Source organism: Vicia villosa, linkage group LG5, assembly GCF_029867415.1.
Source record: "Vicia villosa cultivar HV-30 ecotype Madison, WI linkage group LG5, Vvil1.0, whole genome shotgun sequence".
Lineage (NCBI taxonomy): Eukaryota > Viridiplantae > Streptophyta > Magnoliopsida > Fabales > Fabaceae > Vicia > Vicia villosa.
In genome coordinates, this window is record NC_081184.1 from 155,722,451 (window position 1) to 155,744,135 (window position 21,685).

The following is a 21,685-nucleotide window of genomic DNA, read 5'->3' on the forward strand; positions in this document are numbered from 1 at the left end:
ATGGTTGAGCACTGGAAATCTGGAATTTGAAAGCAAAATATTATGAGAGTAGATGAGTGAAGGTGGTGAGAAATCTTCAGAGGCCATGTTAGTATATATAGTGATGAGGCTTAAACGGTAACAAGCTGCATGCTGGACATGTCAACACATTCAAAGTTGCTAGGTGTTTCTTGTGCAGAAGTGGTTGGCATGCATGCAACATAACTTTCAGTGACATGCATGCACAGCAGAACTAGGTGCTAGATAGGGTTGCATGCATGCAGTATTAGGAGGAATCTTTTCAGGAATCGTTTCAGACGCATGCTAGGTTGCAGGAATCATTTCGGACGCATGCGAAAGACTGAAATTATTAAGACGTTAACAGGTGGGGACCATGTGGGGACCACAAGTATCATACATATGCGCCAAATGAAATGGCATTTTTTTTCAAAATTTCAACTAATGCGCCATTCCATTTGGCGCATTCCAGGTAAGGAAAAGTACATATGCGCCATTCCATTTTGCGCATTACTACAAACCCTTTTTTTTTTTTGAAAATTAGGGTTTAGGTTTTTTCTTGTAGTGGAAACCCTAGTTGTGCTATGGACTGTAAGCCATGCATCCGTCCTTTATAAATTAGGGTTTCTTGTGTGCATAAGACTACACACACGGAAAAAATGAGATCTCGAATAAGGCCAGATAGCACGCACCGGAGCTCTGAGCCTCCACCACCTGTGAGGCGGTTCGACTATCAACCGGACTATCGTCGAAGGAACGGGTACGTCATTTTCTCTCCCGTCAAACCTCCCATGCAGGTTATGTTTTGGAATATCCATTCCATGGACCAACTTAAGAGAACCATCCTGAGGTTTTTGGACGGGGAGTACAGTCCCGGCGAAGAAATCAGATCTATCAAGAGGCTTAGAACAATGGGTGGTGTTTTTCTTGAAAGACAGCGTTAGTGGGAGACTATGGAACACGACATCCAATGCACTCGGATGATGGAGGACAGAGAAGACATTATTTTAACCGTTGTAATATCCTAGATGCCGCAGTTTCTTTATCATTTCTGTAACTTCTGTACCGTTCAATCAAATGCTCTTAGCATATTTCAATGAAATGATATTTTATCGTTACAAAGTTGCTAATGAGTATTTAAGTTATAAATAATTAACACAAATATTTCCCGCCATATTTACCCACTAAAACAAAAGTTGCTACAAGTGGTCCTCTCTTCTATAAATAGAGGTGTTTGTGTGTGGAGTTGAAGTATTAACTCTTTTTTTCTTCTTACTGCAAACAATTAAAAATGAATTCAGTTTGGGCTGTAGTCTTTTTTGAGGAAGGTAGCCACATGCGAGTTTGCCTGAACCCGCATTGGGATTTCAAGAGAATTGTTAAAGCCATCAACACCGGGTTTCGTCAACTGGATGGTCCAACCAGGAAAGTTAAACAGATAGATTATCGTTGTCCATACATTACGTTGACGGATAATAACCCAGAAGGCACCTACATGTATTATTGGGATCGTGTGAAAGACGATGTGGACGTGGATCTAATGTTTTGGACACTTAGTGAAGAAGTTAACCGAGGCGTTGAAGATCCAGTTGTTCTTGCAGTGATACTTGAGTAGTTTAGTTTATTTGTTGCAATGTAATTTCGTGTTCTACCAGTTGTTTTGTGTTGCAAACGCCGGATTAATTAATTAAAATTAATGTGGTTGTTGTGTTAGTTGTGGTTGTCTGAACTTTAATTAAGCTAACAACCATATTTTAAAATACATTTTATAATTGAATAATTACTGAAAAATAGATAATATTTATAATTTCAAACAAATAAAAATGAACATACTTTTAAAATATGATTATTCTTAAATTAACATATAACATATCGATATATATATATATATATATATATAATTATATATATATATATATATATATATATATATATATATATATATATATTCCTGTGACAGACATAGATCAGCGTGCCTTTGTCTAGTCTCGTCATGTTGGAATCTTGTGACAGACCTAGATCAGCGTGCGTCTGTCTAGTCTCGTCAATTTGGAATCTTGTGACAGACATAGATCAGCGTGCGTCTGTCTAGTCGCGTCATGTTGGAATCTTGGGACAGACCTAGATCAACGTGCGTCTGTCTAGTCTCGTTAATTTGGAATCCTGTGACATACATAGATCAGCGTGCGTCTGTCTAGTCTCGTCAATTTGGAATCCTGTGACAGACCTAGATCAGCGTGCGTCTGTCTTAAGTCAATGCAAAGCTGTAAGTATTACCCTATATAAGACAACCAATATTTTCTAAACATTACAACACACACAAACAATATTGCCTACTCTGACCTGATATTACAACACCCAAACACTAACCCGAAAAATGGCTTCATCTCCCCAATACCTTGTACATGCCCATCTAAACGGTGAGACTTACTTACATGAAATAGCCGGTTTTGTGATGAGAAACACTCAAGTTGTGCCATTTTTGTTAAGAAAAAGAGCCACCTTTACATCCTTCATTCAACGACTACACGCTAAGATTGCAATGGGTCCTATTGCAAACATTTTTTACCAATGTCCCTCTTTCAATGACAACAACACCGTCAAGTTTTATGAGATGGAGATTGCAATTGATGAAGACCTCCAAGATATGTTTGCTACCCACGAATACTCTGGCTTGGATTCCATCGAGCTGTACGTTACTATAAAGGTTGAGACACAAGAAACTCACGTTGTCCAGTCGCAAGTTATAGACCCACCAGTCAACGAGCAAGAAAAGGTTGATGTCATAGACGAGGAAGAAGAAGATCTGAAAACTGAATTTGACGACATGGTCAACGAGGAATCCGACGACGAGCAACACATGCCGGTGCCTCCAGCCCATGTGTATGCACCTCCAGCACATATGAGTAACTTGAACCTGCAAGGTGACGAACCATCATCCGATATCTTCTTCACACCGTACATCCAAAATGACGATGAGTTAAAGGAAGGAGACAGGTTTCCTTCTAAGGAGGAATGTCTTAGAACAATAAAAAAATGGCACATGGCGCACAACGTTGATTTTGAAGTAGATCGTTCAAACCTGGAACGGTATGTAATCACTTGTAAAAATCCAGAGTGTGGCTTCAGACTGTTGGCTTCTTATAGGAAGAGAAGTAATGCATGGAAAATAGGGTCGATTACGCAACAACACACGTGTGTCAACCCTAACACTTCCCAGGATCATACGAAACTCAGTGGAGATCTCATCTGTCAAGAGATCTTGCCTCTAATAAGCTCTGATCCGTCTTTGAAGGTCAAAAATATTATCTCGCATATCGTTACAACCTTCAACTACACTCCATCTTACAGAAAGGCGTGGGTTGCAAAAACAAAGGCAATTGAGATAGTCTACGGCAACTGGGAGGAGTCATACAAAAATCTTCCCTGCTACCTCACTGCACTACAAAGTTACGCACCTGGCACTGTTACTATTCTAGAGACACTGCCCGCGCATGCCCCGGATGGAAACCCTGTCCAAGGAAACGGAATATACCATCGGCTTTTTTGGGCGTTCAAACCTTGCGTACGAGGGTTTGCACATTGTAAATCCATACTTCAAATTGATGGAACATGGTTATACGACAAATACAAAGGAACCATGCTTATGGCGGTTGCACAGGACGGGAACAACAACATATTTCCAGTGGCGTTCGCAATTGTCGAAGGTGAAACTGCCGCGGCTTGGAGTTTCTTTCTAAGGAACCTCCGAGAACATGTTGCTCATCAGCCTGACATCTGTTTAATCTCTGATAGGCACGCTTCCATTGAGAGTGCTTATAATAATCCAGCAAACGGATGGCATGACCCGCCATCAAAACACGTCTATTGTATTCGCCACATTGCCCAGAACTTCATGCGGGAGATCAAGGACAGACATCTCAGGAAGGCCCTAGTCAATGATGGTTATGCATTAACCCAACCCACATTCCGGCATTATCGGAGTGAGATTGTAATGACAAATCCAGATGCATATAGTTGGATAGATAACCTTTCTAGGGAGAAATGGACAAGGGATTATGAAAAAGGCGTGCGATGGGGCCATATGACGACAAATCTGGTGGAATCCATGAATGGAGTTTTCAAAGGCATTCGTAACCTTCCTATCACAGCACTAGTGGAGGCAACCTACTTTAGGATGGTTTCGCTCTTCTCAACGAGAAGCAGGAAATGGGGTGATGTTAGACAATCTGGTCAATTGTTAAGTGATAGTTGCATGAAATTTATGCAACAACAATCGGCAAAAGCAAACACTCATCAAGTAACTTCTTTCGACCGATTCAACCACATGTTCAGTGTGCGCGAAACAATTGACCACAATGAGGGTTTGCCAAGACAACAATATAGGGTTCTGCTAGACGAAGATTGGTGCGACTGTGGAAAGTTTCAAGCTTTTCGTATGCCTTGCTCATATGTCATAGCTGCATGTGCGTTTGCGCATTGCGACGCAAAATCACTACTCTCTCCAATTTACAAGGCTCAGACATTACTCCGAGTTTACAGTGTTGCGTTTCCAGTTGTAGCCAAGGAGGATTACTGGCCTGAGTATGATGGGGAGGTAGTTTGGCATAACGAAGCAATGCGGCGAAAGAAAAAGGGTCGCCCCAATAGTACGCGGATTAGAACCGAAATGGACGTCCACGACAAATTGGAAAGAAAATGCAGCATTTGTCGTCAGGTGGGGAACAATAAAAAAAGATGCCCTAATCGTGGCTCGACCTCGTCGCAAGTTTAATCTACTCTGTATTTTTCTTTTACGACAATGTATCAATTTCGCTTGCCACCTCTTGTAACCTTTCCTCAGTCTTTCATCAATAAATTGTGCTTTACTAAAAAACTGAAATCGACGACGCAAACATTATTTAGGGTTAATAAGAATTTTACGAACTCGATTTATCAGACGTTTTTATGAAAATAAAAGACCGGAATCAAAAACTTTGCGCGAAAATACCCGAAATGGGTTAATTTTGAAAAAAAAAGGTACAACACATAGGAGCCAAATGAAATGGCGCTATGTGTTGCATGCTGAATGCATGCGCCAAATGGATTGGCTAACATGCATGTACCCTAAATTCTTCAACTTTTGTGCCATTTGAAATGGCTAATAAGGTACATATGCGCCATTTTGAATGGCGCATCCACTTATTTGTCTTTCCAAACCTAGACAGTTTGGTAAATACCCCGAAAACATAGTTTTTTTGGTAATTTTTTTTATTAAACATGGTTATTTAACTTTTTTTCCAAAAGAGGGTATCATATGACCGGATAGCTCTTCTTTTGATATTTTTTTTTACTTAAGAACATTAAATTTTTTTAAGCAAAGATGGGATTATAGCCCTTGTATAAAAACTACAAAAGGAGGGGACTAAGTCAATACCTCAATAGCTAATAACCCTAAAGTTAGCATGCCCTAATCATCAAAATTGATTCAGACTCCAACGAAAAGTGAGACCACTTCATTGAAAGTGCATACTCCATTGCCAAAATTTCCCTCATTAGCTCATAAAAACGAATTTCCTCTACCAAGAAAACAAGCAAAACTACCAACAAGACTAGCAAGATGCTTCCTAAAAATGCCGCCACAAGTAACCTTACTAGAAGTCACAACTGATACTCTATTTGTGTTATCTTTGATCCATTTAATCAAGGAGGAGTCCAAATCACCTCAATTTTCAAGGTGCTTCGGAAATGCACCTCAATTATTTGAATGTTGGATTTAACATTCAGTGGTATTTTCGAATATGCATATCCAAAAACATTGTTGTTATACCAGCTTGCTACATGATCACTCCTATCACTATTTTATTCTCTTCATTTCCCCTCCATATCCAAAGCCTACCACAAAACTTCAACCATTCTCAATCAACTTTTCGTCTCCAAACCAAGTTTCAAGTGTTTTATCATATCAAATAGAGCATAGAAAGCTGCAATTTAAGATAAATTTTCCTCATTTCATCTCTCATTTCCTTGCATTGATGTTGAGTTTCGGATGAAAAAAACACTGTCACTTCAGATACGCATATCCGAAACCCACATATTATATTTCAGATGTGCATATCCGAAACCCCTATTATCGTAAAAAAAATGGTGAAGTAAGAGGTTAATATCCGAAAGATGCCCTAGTGGCAGGATAAGAATTCTTGGATTCAAATTGTTCCAAATCTTCTATAAATAGGGTCTCCAAACAATTTCTTCAACATCACACACCACAAACAAAAATGAGCCAAACATATCCTCACCTTGCTTTTGTCTACTACAGTGGTGAGATGTCGCCACTTCAATTTAGATTCTTCGATGACATGTCTCTCGCGAGTTGATTACCATACTGAATTATCTCCTACAATATCAATTGACACTGAAGGAAAAAAAATAAAGTTCACCCAGTTTGCACTGAAGACGATTGACGATTTAAAAGTTATGCAGGGTATTTTTCACCGACACTCTAATAAGAGTCTGATTGAAGTTGGCGCGAAACTTCAAAATCGAGAGAAGATGTTATCAAAATGTTGCGACGTCCTCAGTTACCCATTTATAACAATATGTAATGTTAAATATATGTTTCACTATCTATGTAGTTTCGACTATCTATGATAAATCTATGTTAAGTTGCTTTGATTTTAAGGTTTTTGTTTTTCTTTGATAGTCAGTGTTTATTTTAGACATGTGTATCCAAAAGCTATCATTTGGTGCATTCGAATATGCATCTCCGAACTTATTCAATAAAAACTAAAATGTCGTGAGTTCGGATATATACATCCGAATTAAGAGGGTATTACGAAAATTTTGCCAAGAGTCCCTAAGAACCCATAAGGGTGTTTTAAGAAATTCCCTTTACAAGATTAATGAAATGTAATGATCTAAGTCCAACTTCTATAAACCCATAAAAATTAATGGTGATGAGTCAATATTCTTTAGAAGAATCTAGATATTGAATAATTGGATTATACCAATGTTATAAATATATGATTGCTAAATGTGATTATCATGAAAAAATAAATAGAAAAGTTAGTTTTAAAGTTATTTGAATTTATTAATATAATTTCTCTTTGTTTCTCTTAACATCAAAAAAAAAAAAATGTTCATAATAGAGATTGAAACGCTTTGTCCTACTTTCATTCTAAGCATAGAAACAATAAAAGGCGTTAAATCAACCTAAAATAAAGTGTCACAAAGAAAATTCTAATCAACTCGATTATAGATTTTTTTTCAATGTTAAATAAATTTGCTTGAGACAACTAATAGATATTATAAGAATAACAAAATTAAAAATGTATTTACTTAATTAACATAAATATTTTTGGGGAGCTAAGATTATCTCATGCTTACTCAATGCATCGCCTTCAAGCTTAGCCCAACCAATGATGGTACCCAATTAAAAATATATTTGAAAACAAGAAATTTTTTTAGGTAGACACAAACATATAATTTCACACACAATCAATTTTAATTTTTTTAATAATTAAAAAGTAAAATAAAATTATTTCTCTCGTTATCACAACCACCTCATAATTCTAATTAAAAACAAAATTAAATTTTAAATAAATTAAAATTTTCTTTTTTTTATTGGTTGGTTCTAAAAATATAGATTTAGATTTTTCTTTTTTTTATTGGTTGGTTCTAAAAATATAGATTTAGATTTGTATCTATATAAGTATTTATCTGAAAACAATACAGGAAAAGCATTCTTTAGACTAATATACATTCCTACAAAGAATCAATGTGAAATGAAACAATTCTTTTTCTTGAGCACCACATACATATAATGATATACACAAAATAGAAACAAAACAAATCACAATCACATAGACAAATCAGAATTCAGACTCTCAACTCCAACCTCAACAACACTATCCATTTCCTTCAACTCCTCAATCTTTGCCACTGCCTCTCTCCAACCAAACCTATTCTCCAAACTCCATTCACAACAACTCATCCCAATCCTCATCAACTTCATCATCTCACCTTCCTTATCCCTACTCCCACCAATGCTTTTATCCAACACTTCTCCACTCCATCCTTCCCTCACTATAGCTTCCACCCACATTGCTAAATCCTCAGTTGCTCCCTTCCCATGCCTCAAATAATTTGCAGGAAACTTCCCTGTCAAAAGCTCTAGTATCAGTATCCCTAAACACCATACATCACTCTTCTCGCCCGGCCCTTCGTTTTGACTCGCCTCCGGGGACTTGAAACCTACCATGAATTGTTGAGCATGTTTTGAATCGGTTACTGCTACTAGTCCATACTCGGTTAAACGAGGCTCGAATGAATGGTCTAACACAACATTTGAGGATTTTAGATGTCCATGTGGTAACTTTTCGTCCGGAAACTCTCTGTAAAGATATGCTAAACCTCTAGCTACTCCTTTTATTATCTTCAAACGTGTTGGCCAATCCAAATCACACCCATGTTTACCTGCATTCATTATACAAATCAAACATGACGCAAAAGTACTAGTCGCACACGTATTGTTATCATGGTTTTAAATTGCAGTAGCATTTGTTGCGATTACAGACATTGCAGTTATTGCGGCCATTAGGCCTTAAAATAATTTTAAATTTTCACAAACTATTGCAGAATCATAGAATCAATGCAGACAATTAAGCGTATCATACCGTGAAGATGACTAGCCAAGCTACCATTTTCTGCAAAATCATGCATCAAAAGCTTCTCATCTTTTCCATAGTAGAAAGCAACAAGAGGAAGTAGATTAGGATGTGACAACCCTCCAAGCCTTTTCATATGATCAACAAACTCTTTTTTACCAACTTTGTTCATGTGCTTAAATCTCTTCACAACCACAACTGGTCCAGTCAATACCATGGCCTTGTATGTGGAACCAAAGCTTCCACTTCCCAAAACCTCAGCTGAAGCCCTTAACAAATCCTGCAAATCAAACTCAACCCTTTCGTTCGTAACGAATATCAAGTCTTCATCTTTGCTTTTCTTGGATTCAGCTGCAATGGATTTGTCCTCACTAGTGGAAACTGTACTAGCTTTGGTGTTCTGGGACTGTGACTGTCCACTCTCCATATTCCAATTGGATTTCGCTGCAGTTTTCTTTCTGCGGTAACGGATGAATAATAGTGCTAGTATTGAAACCAATACAAGCACTGCCACAAATACAATAACACTAATAAGGACATGGTGGTGTTTATTTTCTCCTTTCTCTTCTTCTTGTGGAACACTTACAGTGCTTTTGCTGCAGGTGCGGTTTAGAGGACTTCCACATAGACCCTTGTTGCCTGTTGCACAAGAAATCTTTTAGAAACAAGAAAAGAGTAATAATAACACTAATAAGCAAGAACAAATTAACACTAATTGCATACCTGCAAAAGCACTTGGATTCTCATTACTCAAACCATCAGGAATTTTACCCGTCAATTGATTGTTAGATAAATCAAACACTCTGAAACCCTTCTGTACAAATTCAGGTATAGAACCATCAAATCTATTTCCATGTAAATCAACATCATAAAGTCTAGGCAATTTAGCAAGTGATATAGGTATATGACCCTTAAATCCATTTTCTGCTAAGAACAATCTCTTAAGCCATCTTAACCCATCAAAAGCATCATTAGGTATTTCACCAGAGAATTTGTTATTAGTCAGAAACAATGCCCTTAACCCCACAAGTCTATTGAATGCGGGAATTGGACCATCAAAACTATTGTTAATGACACTAAAACTCTTCAAAGTGGACAAATTCATAAGAATGTCTATATTAATTGTTCCACTTAGTCCCATATTCTCTAGTCTCAAACCATGAAGTGTTGTTTGATTGATGCATATTAAACCAGTCCACGTGCATACATTAGTAGAATCATTGCTCCAATTGTTTAAAGCTTCTGCATTGGATAAGAAGCTTTTGAAGTTCATTAGGATTTGAGCATCTGTGTCAGCTGTTAAGGTTGGTAGGAAACAAGTGGCTACCATGAAGAGAATGAGAATAGAGATGTATTCTCTTTCATGAAGCATGGTTGGAATTAAGATGAACAATGATGAAATGAGAAACAATTATAGAATGTGAAGAATTAATTAATATTGAGAAACAATAAATTGTGGGGTGACATTGACAAGGTCATGTCTTGCTTAGGTCCTGCAAAGTATGAGCTGTTTAGGCCGGCTTATGAGTATTTGGACTTCATTTCCAAAGATATAATTTTTTTAATATAGTTATAGTTGTTATTATATCTTGTAGGTGGCCTAGTTACACAATGTTTTTCTTGTTATTGGTGAGGATGATACTTCAGTGTTACATTTGTCTTCTCTAAAATAAGTTATTTTTAAGGGATTGTGCATCTAGAATAATTTAATGGCAATTTTATGTAGAAAATGTTTGTCTGGTTTGCCTATTAATTTATTTTGAAAGAAAATAGAAAGAGAGAAGCTCTTGAATGAGAAATAAATTCAATTGTATCATTTCTTAGATTATATATATTTGATTTTAATTTGAAGTTAAATGTAATTTGACCCTTTTGTTTAAGTGGAAATTGAGGCTCATTTCTAATATTTTTTTTATTTGGCTTATGGTGTGATTTTTTATATGTCACATAATGTAGCCAGGTTTTTTCATCACCTTAAGAAGGTAGGTTTGTCGGATTTCATTGTGCCTTGTCACGGTGGAAATGAGTATTTCTTTTGGATTTTAAATTAGAGAATGCTTCTTATTGGTTTGTGGCTCATTTTGTAAGAAATTGTGTCAGGGCCTCTAAATCTTCTTCTAGAAGGATCTAATGGTGGAGTCCCTTTCTCTAGTCTATTAGGTTTCCTATACTTTTTAGTGCTCTGATAAGCAGGATTGGATTGGTCACGTTGTAGTGTTTGTGGATGAGAATCTGACTTGAGATTTGAAATAAAAGAGATCCCTTTTTGTCTACCGGCAAGAAATGGTATCTAATAAGTTATTAGCCATTTAGGATGTGATTCTTGTCGCGGGCGAAAAATCGTTTTTGTTCCTCTTTTTTGTGGATGAGACACCTGATGCCTTCTTTGGGCTCGAGTGCTCAAAAAAATGATTTTTCTTTTGTACCGACCAAACTTTTTATTATTTCCAAAGGAGGAAAAGGAAAAAAGCTGCAATAACCTAAAAGTGGGGGAGAGATTCCGGGTAAGAGGGTTGGTTATACGAAGGGAAGGTATTAGCACCCAACGTATCTATAGTACTCTATAGGTTTCTTTGTTATGTTTTATTCCATTCTTGTTGTGGTGGAGGTTCTTGTGAAATAGGTGGGACCTAAGGTGTTTGTTTGATTATGCTCGCAAAGATCATCGCGATCCTCTGCATACATATCCCCTAGAGGGAATCAGAGCATCTGTAGCTCGGAGTCTACGGGTGCTAAGGTTTGAATGGTTTTTTTTGTTTTGTTTTGCTCGCCAAGGATCGACCTTGTGCCTACGTATTCTCAAAGGGATGTTGAGAAAGTCAGAGCAATCGTAGTTCCCACTTATGCTAGTGGAAGCAAAGGAAAATAGACAAATGTCGTCTAAATGCTAGATGTATCTAATCTATATCATCACATACATCTGTTTGTTTTTGTTTGAAAATCTTTTCATTATAAGCCCGGGGCCATGCCACTTAGGGTGCTTAGAATGATAAAGATGTTTTTGTTTGTTTAACCAGCCTTGTGGCAAAAGTTTCAATGAAGTCAGCCTTGTGACAAAAACTTTGATTAATCAGCCAGCCTTGTGGCAAAAGTTTCAATGAAGTCAGCCTTGTGACAAAAACTTTGATTAATCATCCAGTACGGTGGTAAAACAGTTTGATTAATTAGCCAGCCTTGTGGCAAAAAGGTTTGATTTTGATTGATTGATTGTTTGTGATGATATATAAGAGATACTCCTAGCATAGAGATGAAAAATGTCTAATCTCCTAGGGTATTTGTTTTGGATATTGGGGATGCTTATAAGAAGCCCGTGGGTCCTTGTACGAAGCCCAAGAGGAGGCTATCCGAGGGTCCTTGCATTGTAAGCCCAAGAGGAGGCTATGGGAGGGACAATCCGGGGTCCTTGCATTGTAAGCCCAAGAGGAGGCTATGGGAGGGTCACTCGTTTGTACAAAGCCCAAGGGGAGGCATGGTATAGTTGGTTTGAGCTCTTAGAGCGATTTCACCGAGAAACCATACTCTATGTCCTAACCTAAACTAGGGAGATTCTTTGCACGAAGCCCAATAGGAGGCTATGGGGAACCTAGTGTTGTACTAAGTTGAATAAGCATATAACACAATCACAAGTATGAACAAGTACGAACAAATATGAACAAGTACATGAACAAATATGAACAGTTATACATATATGACAAAGTGTGTGTATATAATGGAGTTTATGAAGGAAATATACCTGTAAGCATGATCCATTTGTATACACGGGGCTTGGGACTCACACTCGGGGAGAAGTCCATTTGAATTTATTCAACAGCTATGTAAACAGGTATTTACAAAGGGGCTCGGGACTTATACCTACATGGAGGCCCATGGTATATTTTTTGGGAAGATTTAAAGAAACCTTCATTTTTGGTTTGTTATTCAAAGTTAAAAAACAGATTGAGATATGTGCAAAAGGCGTACAATGAAATACCTAATTTCATGTACTTGAGTGGGTATGTACAAAAGGGCTTGGGACTTATACCTACGTGGAGGCCCGTGGTATTATTTACAAAACATGGTTGACTGTTTATTTACAGACGCGTTGTTTGAAAAAAACGGTTTGAAGATTTGTTTTGAAAGAGTTTTCTGTACAAAGAAAAACTGTAAAAAGGAAAGGGACTTATACTCTCTAATATTCGAGAGGCCCATGTTTTATTTTCATAAAACATGGTGGATGGTTTAAAAAAGAGTTGAAAGATTTGTTTGTTAAAAAAACTTGTTGGGAAGTTTATTTGGAAAAAAGTTTTCTATTAAAACAAAAACTGTACAAAGAAAAACGAAAGGGACTTATACTCTCTAATATTCGAGAGGCCCCACATCGTTTTGAAAATCAATTGATCAATTAAAAAGATTTAATCAATAGTTTCCTTTGAAAATCAAAAAGAAATGGTTTACTGTTTTTGAAAAGAATCGTGATCGCTCGTTTTTAAAACGATTTGAATTTTGAAAGAAATCAATTTAATCAAGATAAACAAGAAGATTGTCTTCAATTAACATTTAGATGATTAGGGTTTGCTTCAAAAAATATTTACAAGTGATTAAATTTGAAAATCAAATGAAAAATAATATTTAAAAGTATTAAAATTACTTAAAAACAAGTCATTTTAAAACCAATTAAAAATGTATCAAATAAATATTTTTTTGTGATTTTTTTTGATATTGTCAAAATATATATATTAAATAAGAGGTGTTTAAAAAATGAAGAAAAAATAAGTTAATTTGATGTATTAAATAATTAAATGAAGTTGTAAAAGAAAATGAAAGAAAATAGTGTTAAAAAAGAGGGTTTGGTCTCACAAGGGTTTGAACCCACGACCTGGAGGTTACCAACCAAAACACTTGCCAACTGAGCTGCGCGCGCAGCTTGTAAATAACACGCTTCCATTTAATTATATTTTAAAACGAACCATTTGAATTTCTGAACAAAAAATGGCGCCAAGAACACATCCCTAACTTGATTTTGAATTTTCTGAAAACTGAGTTGTTTTGATCAATCAAAGGGTCTATCTCACTCGGTTTTTCACGAGGAACATGATGGTGGTCTTATAATTCATTTATTTTTACTCTAAGGGGGTCAATTTTGTGATGAACACGAAGAACCCTAAAACTGAAATTCAATGTGAAATCGTGTATGATCATGATATGATGCAATTGATTGAGGGTTATTATTCAGTGATGGTGCAGAAACAAGATGGTAACTTAGTTTTTCATTTATGATGCATGTATGATAGAGTTTGAAGTTCATGAGCACTTACCTTAAAAATGGCAAAACTGAGAATCGAATTCTGCAAATGAAGAGTTCCAGTTGTTGTTTCTTGATCTGAACACCTTCAGTGGACCTTATGGAACATGTTTGGATGCCTGAAGCAATTTGAAAACCTCTTGATCAATCCATGGTACTCGATCTGCAGTATGGTTCAAGTGAGGATCAAGCTAGCTGATTTTGATGTTTCAGATCATGGATAATGGTTGGAACAGTTCATATGAAGTATATGGAGTGTGTTTGGATGGTTAGATTGGACAGATATGGCCTGGTATGAGAATTGATATGTTAAGGCTCATTTTATGCAAACATGGTGGTTGAAGAGTGATTCTGAGATTTAGGGTGATTTGGGGTGTGTGAGTGGATCAAACACATCATATTTGATGTTTATGAGATGTTAGAACCATCACTTTGGCCATAACTCAAAGGGTTTGGAGGTTGAGTTTTCTACCTCTTTGAAAACTATGAAACTTGCAATTCAAGAAAGAAGAGAGAAAACCTATAATTGTGAGGTTTTGGTGTGAGTTTGAAGATGATTTGAACCTCTATTTATATGCCAAGGATTCTGAATGAAGAGCTCTTGCAAGTTGCTTCAAGAATGATGATTTGGCTTAAGAGATAAAATGGAATCTTTCACATTAAATGCAAATGGTTAAAGTTACTAAACCATGGTTAAATTCCAAGCTTCCTATCCTCTTCCATTCTGATCTTCAAATCAGAAAATATCATTCAATTATTGCCTCTATGTATCATTACTTGCATTATTTGGCAAATTGGTTCATAACTTTGCAAAAATGGCTTGAAATTTCAAGTGAAATGGTCACTAATGTCAAAATTCAAAACCATGGCTACACTCCATATTTTTTCATGCTCTTGGACATTTTGGAAAGCTCATATTACACACTTCAAAACCCTAGTTGAAAGTTTCTTCAAGACCTTTAAGGAAATGGGTGAAAAAGATCCATGAACTTTGAAGAAAATGAAGTTTTAAGTGAATTTTTCAAAAAGTACCAACTTTGAAGCACCATATCTCTTAAATGGTTGATCTTATGGAAAACATTTATATGTGACAAAGTTGTTCATTGGATCAAAATCTACAACTTTCATGTTGGAAGTTTTTTTCAGTTTGTAGGTGAAATTTTGAGTTATTCCCCTCCAAAGTTTGGAAAAAACCATGAAAAACACTTAGAAAACTTTTCTAAGTATGAAAGTCAAACTTTTGACTTTTTGATTCTTGATTGATTTTCTTGATTTTTCTTGACCAAATGACTTCATATATCATATATTGATGATTTAAAACTTCAAAAGTCATGGTTGACCAAAATTCCCCAAAAGTCAATGGTGATCTTGTACAGTTGACTTTTTCAGACGAATCGCGTTTCTGGAGATTTCAAATGAAACAGGCTATCCTCACCATATGAATGGTATGAATGGATCATATTGAGGCTTTAGAGGATATTGAGCCATGGTTTGAGTTGTGGCACCATGTCCTGATTAAAAAGTCAGTTGTTCAGTGAATTAGGTCAAAAACCCTAATTGTCGACCAGATGAAATTGATGTCTGTAGGTCTTGAATTGAGATGTAATTTCCATTGTATATTGTCATAGGGATTATTTGAGGATGATTGAAACCTTTGATTGACTTCCTGGGGATTTTTAGGGTTTCCCAAATGTGATCCCTGATTTCAGTCCCTGATAGTTCAAAAATCCTGATCTGAGGATTTGTCTGATCAATCTTTGTGTAGGAGATGTTATGAGCCAATGGATTAGGTCAAAATGATGCACTTGAGGTCTTGATATCATGTCCCAAGCCATTAGGTCAAATTCTGAGCAAAAGTCAAGAGTATGCTATCTTCAGTCAAAACCCTAATTCAGTCGATTCAGAGCCTTTGAGCTTGTTGAAATGAATCTCTGAGGAACAAATGTTGATTGTTGATGAAGATGAATCATTTGAAATGAAGGGAGAACAAAACCCTAATTGATTATTACTTGTACTGATGAGTGATTTCCTGATTAAATCCTGCTGAGTCACAAGTAGCAAACACAAGCTATGCAATTTGTTAGAGATGCAAATGATGCATATGCAGATGATATGAGGTGGTATCTTAGGTCAAAAATTGGGGTATGACAGATGCCCCTATTTAAGTTTCTTCAACCTGAGACATGAAGATTGAAAATCTTCGTTTTGATAGGGTGGAAGAGACTTAAATATCAGAAGACGCGAATTTTGGACCTAAGATACCAAAATTGCGAATGATGCAAGGATATCTTTACCGAGGGATATCAAGAACTGACTCCACTGGGGAAAAGAGATTGGGGAAGGATGTCCCAATCCGTTTTAGGAAGAGAATCCGTTTTGTCTTTTTGGGAAAGCAAGTGTATGCTTCACCTGGGAATGATAGCTTTGTAAGAAAAGCTTACCTATTGACATTATCGACTATCTGCATGGGGATAGACTTGTTTAATAATGCGAAGGTGAAAGGTATGAAACTGTATTACCGACTATCAGCATGGTGATAGACTTGACAAGGTAAAAAAGTTTCAAAGGTTTGGTTAATATTACCGACTATCAGCCTTGTGATAGACATGTTAAATAATATAACCAGAACAAAAGGTTACCGACTACCAGCCTCGTGATAGCGGTTTTGAAGACATGATCAATTATCAGCCGAGTGATAAAATGATCTTGGAGACTTTGCTAGGGGAATTACTGGTTATTCAGCCTTGTGAACAGTAATAAGGCCCTGATTGTCAAATGGTCTTCAGGATTGATTTCCTTGAGAGGAAAAAGCTTTTGAAAGAGACATAAACTGCTTAGATGATAAGGCTATTGCTTATTGTCTGTTTTTCACGACTCTGTTTGGGGAATCGGAATTTGAATCTCTGGTAAAGACAAGGTTCTAACCATGAATGAATTGGAAAGAAACAGTCAATCAAGACTTTGTACCCATGAGGAATGAACTCAACTGGGGATTTTCTCCTTTGTTTTGAGAGGAGAAACTAAAGCAACCTTCTTCCACGAGGAATGATCTCAGTGGGGAACTGGAGAAAGAATATGTTCTTTTCTGCTTATGGGTGGCGACCTACTTGGAGAGATGACACGCCCATATTTGTTTCTTTTTCTTCTTTTTTTTTTCTTTTTCTTTTTTTCGAGGATAGATATATCCTGAACAAGTGATTTTTTAAGCAAACATGAAAAATGCAAGAATGCATAAATGATGCAAATATGTATGAATGATGAATGTCATGAATGTCGCATGCATGTTGACAATACTGACAGACAGAGGAGTATATACTGGAGACGGACCGACGTCGCAATACAACCAGATACTTGGCAAATGTTTTTCAACACGGTGTAGATAACACAGGTGATGAATGGTGTTGCGTGCTTTAAACTTCTCTGGGGAAGATGAGCATCTTTTCTCATTGAGATGAAAGAACCTCTTCACTGGAGATTGGAGATCTTCTTCATTGGGGATAAAAGACCTTCTTCACTGGGGATAGAAGAGCTTCTTTACCTCGAGGGGTAATTGCTTCAAGAATTCTTTTCTGGGACAAGAATACCGTTGTCTCAACAATTTTTTCCGGGAGAATCCTTTTTGTTCATCCTATGGAGACGACTGCTGATGTTCCTTCCGTTGTTCACAACTCAAAGGAAAATTTCGCTTTTATTTTGAAAAAGAAAAGTGAAGTAAATTCATTTAAAACTTATTTTTTTCTTTTTTTCAAAAACGAATAACACAATTAAAGCGTCATTTTGCAAGCTGAAAGAAATTAAAGATTGCAAACAAATGGGCACAAGGCTCAAATTTATTTAATAGGATGGTAATCAGCTAAAGGCGTGATTCCATGGAGTATTTACAAAAGTAGGAAATGGTAATTATGCGGAAAAGGCTACATTGAAAGCAATAACCACTATTCCCTCTAATAACTTTGAGTTCCAACTGTGCTTGTCGCTTCAGATTGATAATGATTTGATTGAAGATCCTTTGATGAAGTACAGACTTTTCAGGTGACGAAGTATAGACTAATGCAGTTACTTTGTCATAAATCCCTAATTTTTGCCTAGATTGCCCTTTCAGGTTTTCAATCTACCAGGATGAATTTTTTCTGTTTATTGTCTCTAATTTTTGCCTGGACCGCCCTTTCGGGTTTTCAGTCCACCGAGACGCTCATTTTTGCCTAAGTCGCCCTTTGCGGGTTTTCGACTTACCGAGCTGTTCTTTTGTATTCTTTTTTAGACAAAGTATTTCTTGACTGCATCAGCATTCACAGGATGTGGGAGTTCATCACCATCCATGGTAGTAAGAATCATGGCACCGCCAGAAAATGCTCTTTTGACAACATACGGGCCTTCATAATTAGGAGACCATTTGCCCCTAGAATCTGGTTGAAAAGACAAGATCTTTTTAAGCACGAGGTCGCCTTCTTGAAATTCACGAGGTCGAACCTTTTTGTTGAAAGCTTGTTTCATCCTTGCTTGGTATAACTGTCCATGGCATAGAGCAGTCATACGTTTTTCTTCGATTAAGTTCAACTGATCGTATCTGCTTTGACACCATTCAGCCTCTGATAACTTAGTCTCCATGAGGACTCTCATTGATGGGATTTCGACTTCTACGGGGAGCACAGCTTCCATGCCGTATACTAGAGAAAAGGGAGTTGCCCCTGTTGAAGTACGCACTGAAGTACGGTACCCATGTAAAGCAAATGGCAGCATTTCATGCCAGTCTTTGTAAGTGACGACCATTTTCTGGACGATCTTCTTAATGTTCTTGTTAGCAGCTTCAACGGCGCCGTTCATTTTTGGTCTGTAAGGAGAAGAGTTATGATGCTCAATCTTGAATTCCTTACACAATTCTTTCATCATCTTGTTATTCAGGTTTGAACCATTATCAGTAATGATCTTGCTGGGAATACCATATCGGCAAATGATGTTATTCTTGATAAACCTCACAACCACTTGTCTTGTAACATTGGCGTAAGATGCTGCTTCGACCCATTTGGTGAAGTAATCAATTGCTACCAAGATGAAACGATGACCGTTTGAAGCTTTCGGTTCGATCATTCCAATCATGTCGATACCCCACATGGAGAAAGGCCACGGAGATGAGAGAACGTTGAGTAGAGTCGGTGGCACATGGATCTTATCTGCATAGATCTGGCACTTGTGACATCTCTTCACGTGTTTATAACAGTCAGATTCCATTGTCAACCAATAGTATCCTGCTCTTAAGATCTTTTTGGACATTGCATGCCCATTTGAATGAGTTCCAAAGGACCCTTCATGCACTTCATGCATTAACATGTCTGCTTCGTGTCTGTCCACGCATCTGAGCAAAACCATGTCGAAATTTCTTTTGTATAGCACATCTCCGTTCAGGAAGAAACTGCCAGAAAGTCTCCTTAGAGTTTTCTTATCTTTGTTTGATGCCCCAAGCGGGTACTCTTGAGTTTGAAGGAAGCGTTTGATGTCGTGGAACCACGGTTTATCATCGATGACTGCTTCAGTTGCAAACACATAGGCGGGCCTTTCAAGGCGCGTAATTCTGACTTTAGGCACATCATTCCAGTGATTGACTTTGAACATGGAAGATAGAGTAGCCAAGGCGTCTGCCATTCGATTCTGATCTCGAGGTATATGATGCAATTCAACCTTGTTGAAGAAAGTCAACAGACGTCTTGCATAATCTCTGTAAGGAATCAAGCCAGGGTGGTAAGTTTCCCATTTGTCTTTGATTTGGTTGATCACGAGAGCTGAATCTCCATATATGTCAAGGATCTTGATCCTTAAGTCAATGGCTTCTTCGAGACCCATGATACAAGCTTCATATTCTGCGATGTTGTTGGTACAATCAAATAGCAATCTGGCGGAGAATGGGATATGAGTACCCTTGGGAGTGATGATGATTGCCCCAATTCCATTGCCAAAAGCGTTTACTGCTCCATCGAAAATTAGGCCCCATCTTGATCCAGGCTCAGGACCTTCTTCAGGTAACGGTTCGTCACAATCTTTCATTTTCAAGTACAAGACATCTTCATCAGGAAAGTCGAACTTGAGAGATTGATATTCATTAATTGGTTGATGCGCCAAGTGATCGGCGAGAATGCTTCCTTTGACCGCTTTTTGAGCACGGTATTCAATGTCATATTCGGATAACAGCATTTGCCATCGGGCAATCCTTCCTGTTAAGGCAGGCTTTTCAAAGACATACTTGATCGGATCCATTTTGGAGATTAACCAAGTAGTATTGTTGATCATGTATTGGCGGAGACGTTTTGAAGCCCAAGCCAAAGCACAACATGTTTTTTCGAGCATGGAGTAACGAGACTCACAATCTGTGAATTTCTTACTCAAGTAATAGATGGCATGCTCCTTCTTACCAGTTTCATCTTGCTGTCCAAGCATACAACCCATGGATTCTTCTAACACAGTAAGGTACATGATTAATGGTCTTCCTTCAACTGGAGGAATCAATATTGGTGGTTCTAACAGGTATTCCTTGATACTGTCGAACGCTTTCTGGCAATCTTCAGTCCATACAACCCCTTGATCTTTGCGGAGAAGCTTGAAAATTGGCCCACATGTAGCAGTCATTTGAGAGATAAATCTGGAGATGTAGTTCAATCGTCCGAGAAATCCTCTTACTTGTTTTTCAGTCTTTGGTGCAGGCATCTCTTGAATAGCTCTGACTTTGTCGGGATCTACTTCAATACCTCTTTGGCTGACAATGAAACCCAAGAGTTTTCCAGATCTAACCCCAAAAGTACATTTGTTAGGATTCAAGCGAAGCTGATATTTCCTTAGTCGTTGAAACAACTTCAAAAGGTATTCAATATGTTCTTCTTCTGTACTGGACTTGGCTATCATGTCGTCCACATAAACTTCAATTTCTTTATGCATCATGTCATGAAAGAGAGTAGTCATTGCCCTTTGGTAAGTTGCGCCTGCATTCTTTAATCCAAACGGCATCACTTTGTAGCAAAAGGTACCCCATGGGGTGATGAAAGATGTCTTCTCCATGTCTTCAGGAGCCATCTTGATCTGATTATAACCGGAGAACCCGTCCATGAAGGAAAAGACGTTGAACTTAGCGGTGTTATCAACCAGCATGTCGATATGCGGTAATGGAAAGTCATCTTTTGGACTGGCCTTGTTCAAGTCACGGTAGTCAACACACATTCTGACTTTGCCATCTTTCTTCGGAACTGGCACAATGTTAGCCAACCATTGAGGATACTCTGAGGTGACTAGAAAACCTGCGTCGAGCTGTTTTTGAACTTCCACTTTGATCTTGTTAGCCATATCAGGGTGAGTCCTTCGCAATTTCTGCTTAACCGGCGGACATTCTGGCTTCAATGGCAAGTAATGCTGAACAATATTGGTATCCAACCCAGGCATGTCTTGGTAGGACCAGGCAAACACGTCAACATATTCTTTGAGAAGGTCTGTCAACTTACTCTTGATATCAGCATCAAGCAGCGATCCAATGGTCACTTCTTTTTTGTCTTCTTCAGAACCCAAGTTGATTTTTTCTAAAGGCTCTTTGTGAGGCAGAATGGCTCTTTCCTCGTGCTTAAGTAACCGAGAGATCTCGTCCGGAATCTCCTCTTCTTCCTCTTCTTCGGCTTCGAACACAGGAAACTCAAAGTTGGGAGAGGGCATAGGGTTATTGCATTCAATGGGTTTATCAATAGTTAATCTGCACATGTGATTTATATCTATTTTAGAAAATTTATGA

General features: G+C 37.5%; 2 protein-coding genes across 2 annotated transcripts; both read right to left on the reverse strand.

Moving 5' to 3' along the window:
• Nucleotides 1-7,752: 7,752 nt before the first annotated feature.
• Nucleotides 7,753-9,300, reverse strand: LOC131603366 (probable LRR receptor-like serine/threonine-protein kinase At4g31250). The gene is made up of 2 exons (XM_058875668.1): nt 8,652-9,300; nt 7,753-8,451 (listed from the first exon to the last, which is right to left on the reverse strand). The coding sequence occupies exons 1-2, from the start codon at nt 9,067-9,069 to the stop codon at nt 7,835-7,837; spliced, it is 1,035 nt and encodes a 344-aa protein (XP_058731651.1). The 5' UTR covers nt 9,070-9,300; the 3' UTR covers nt 7,753-7,834.
• An 8,892-nt stretch (nt 9,301-18,192) lies between these two features.
• LOC131607885 (uncharacterized) lies at nt 18,193-21,685 on the reverse strand (the record flags this gene model as incomplete). Its single annotated transcript, XM_058879837.1, has 1 exon — nt 18,193-21,685. A coding segment is annotated over exon 1 (3,462 nt), but the record flags the coding sequence as incomplete, so codon positions are not given.

Excerpts from the sequence above, each read along its gene's own strand:
- LOC131603366 (XM_058875668.1), bottom strand. The coding sequence starts at position 9,069 with ATGGAGAGTGGACAGTCACAGTCCCAGAACACCAAAGCTAGTACAGTT. Across the intron at positions 8,452-8,651 it reads CTTGGCTAGTCATCTTCACG|GTAAACATGGGTGTGATTTG; the intron begins GTATGATACGCT and ends TAATGAATGCAG.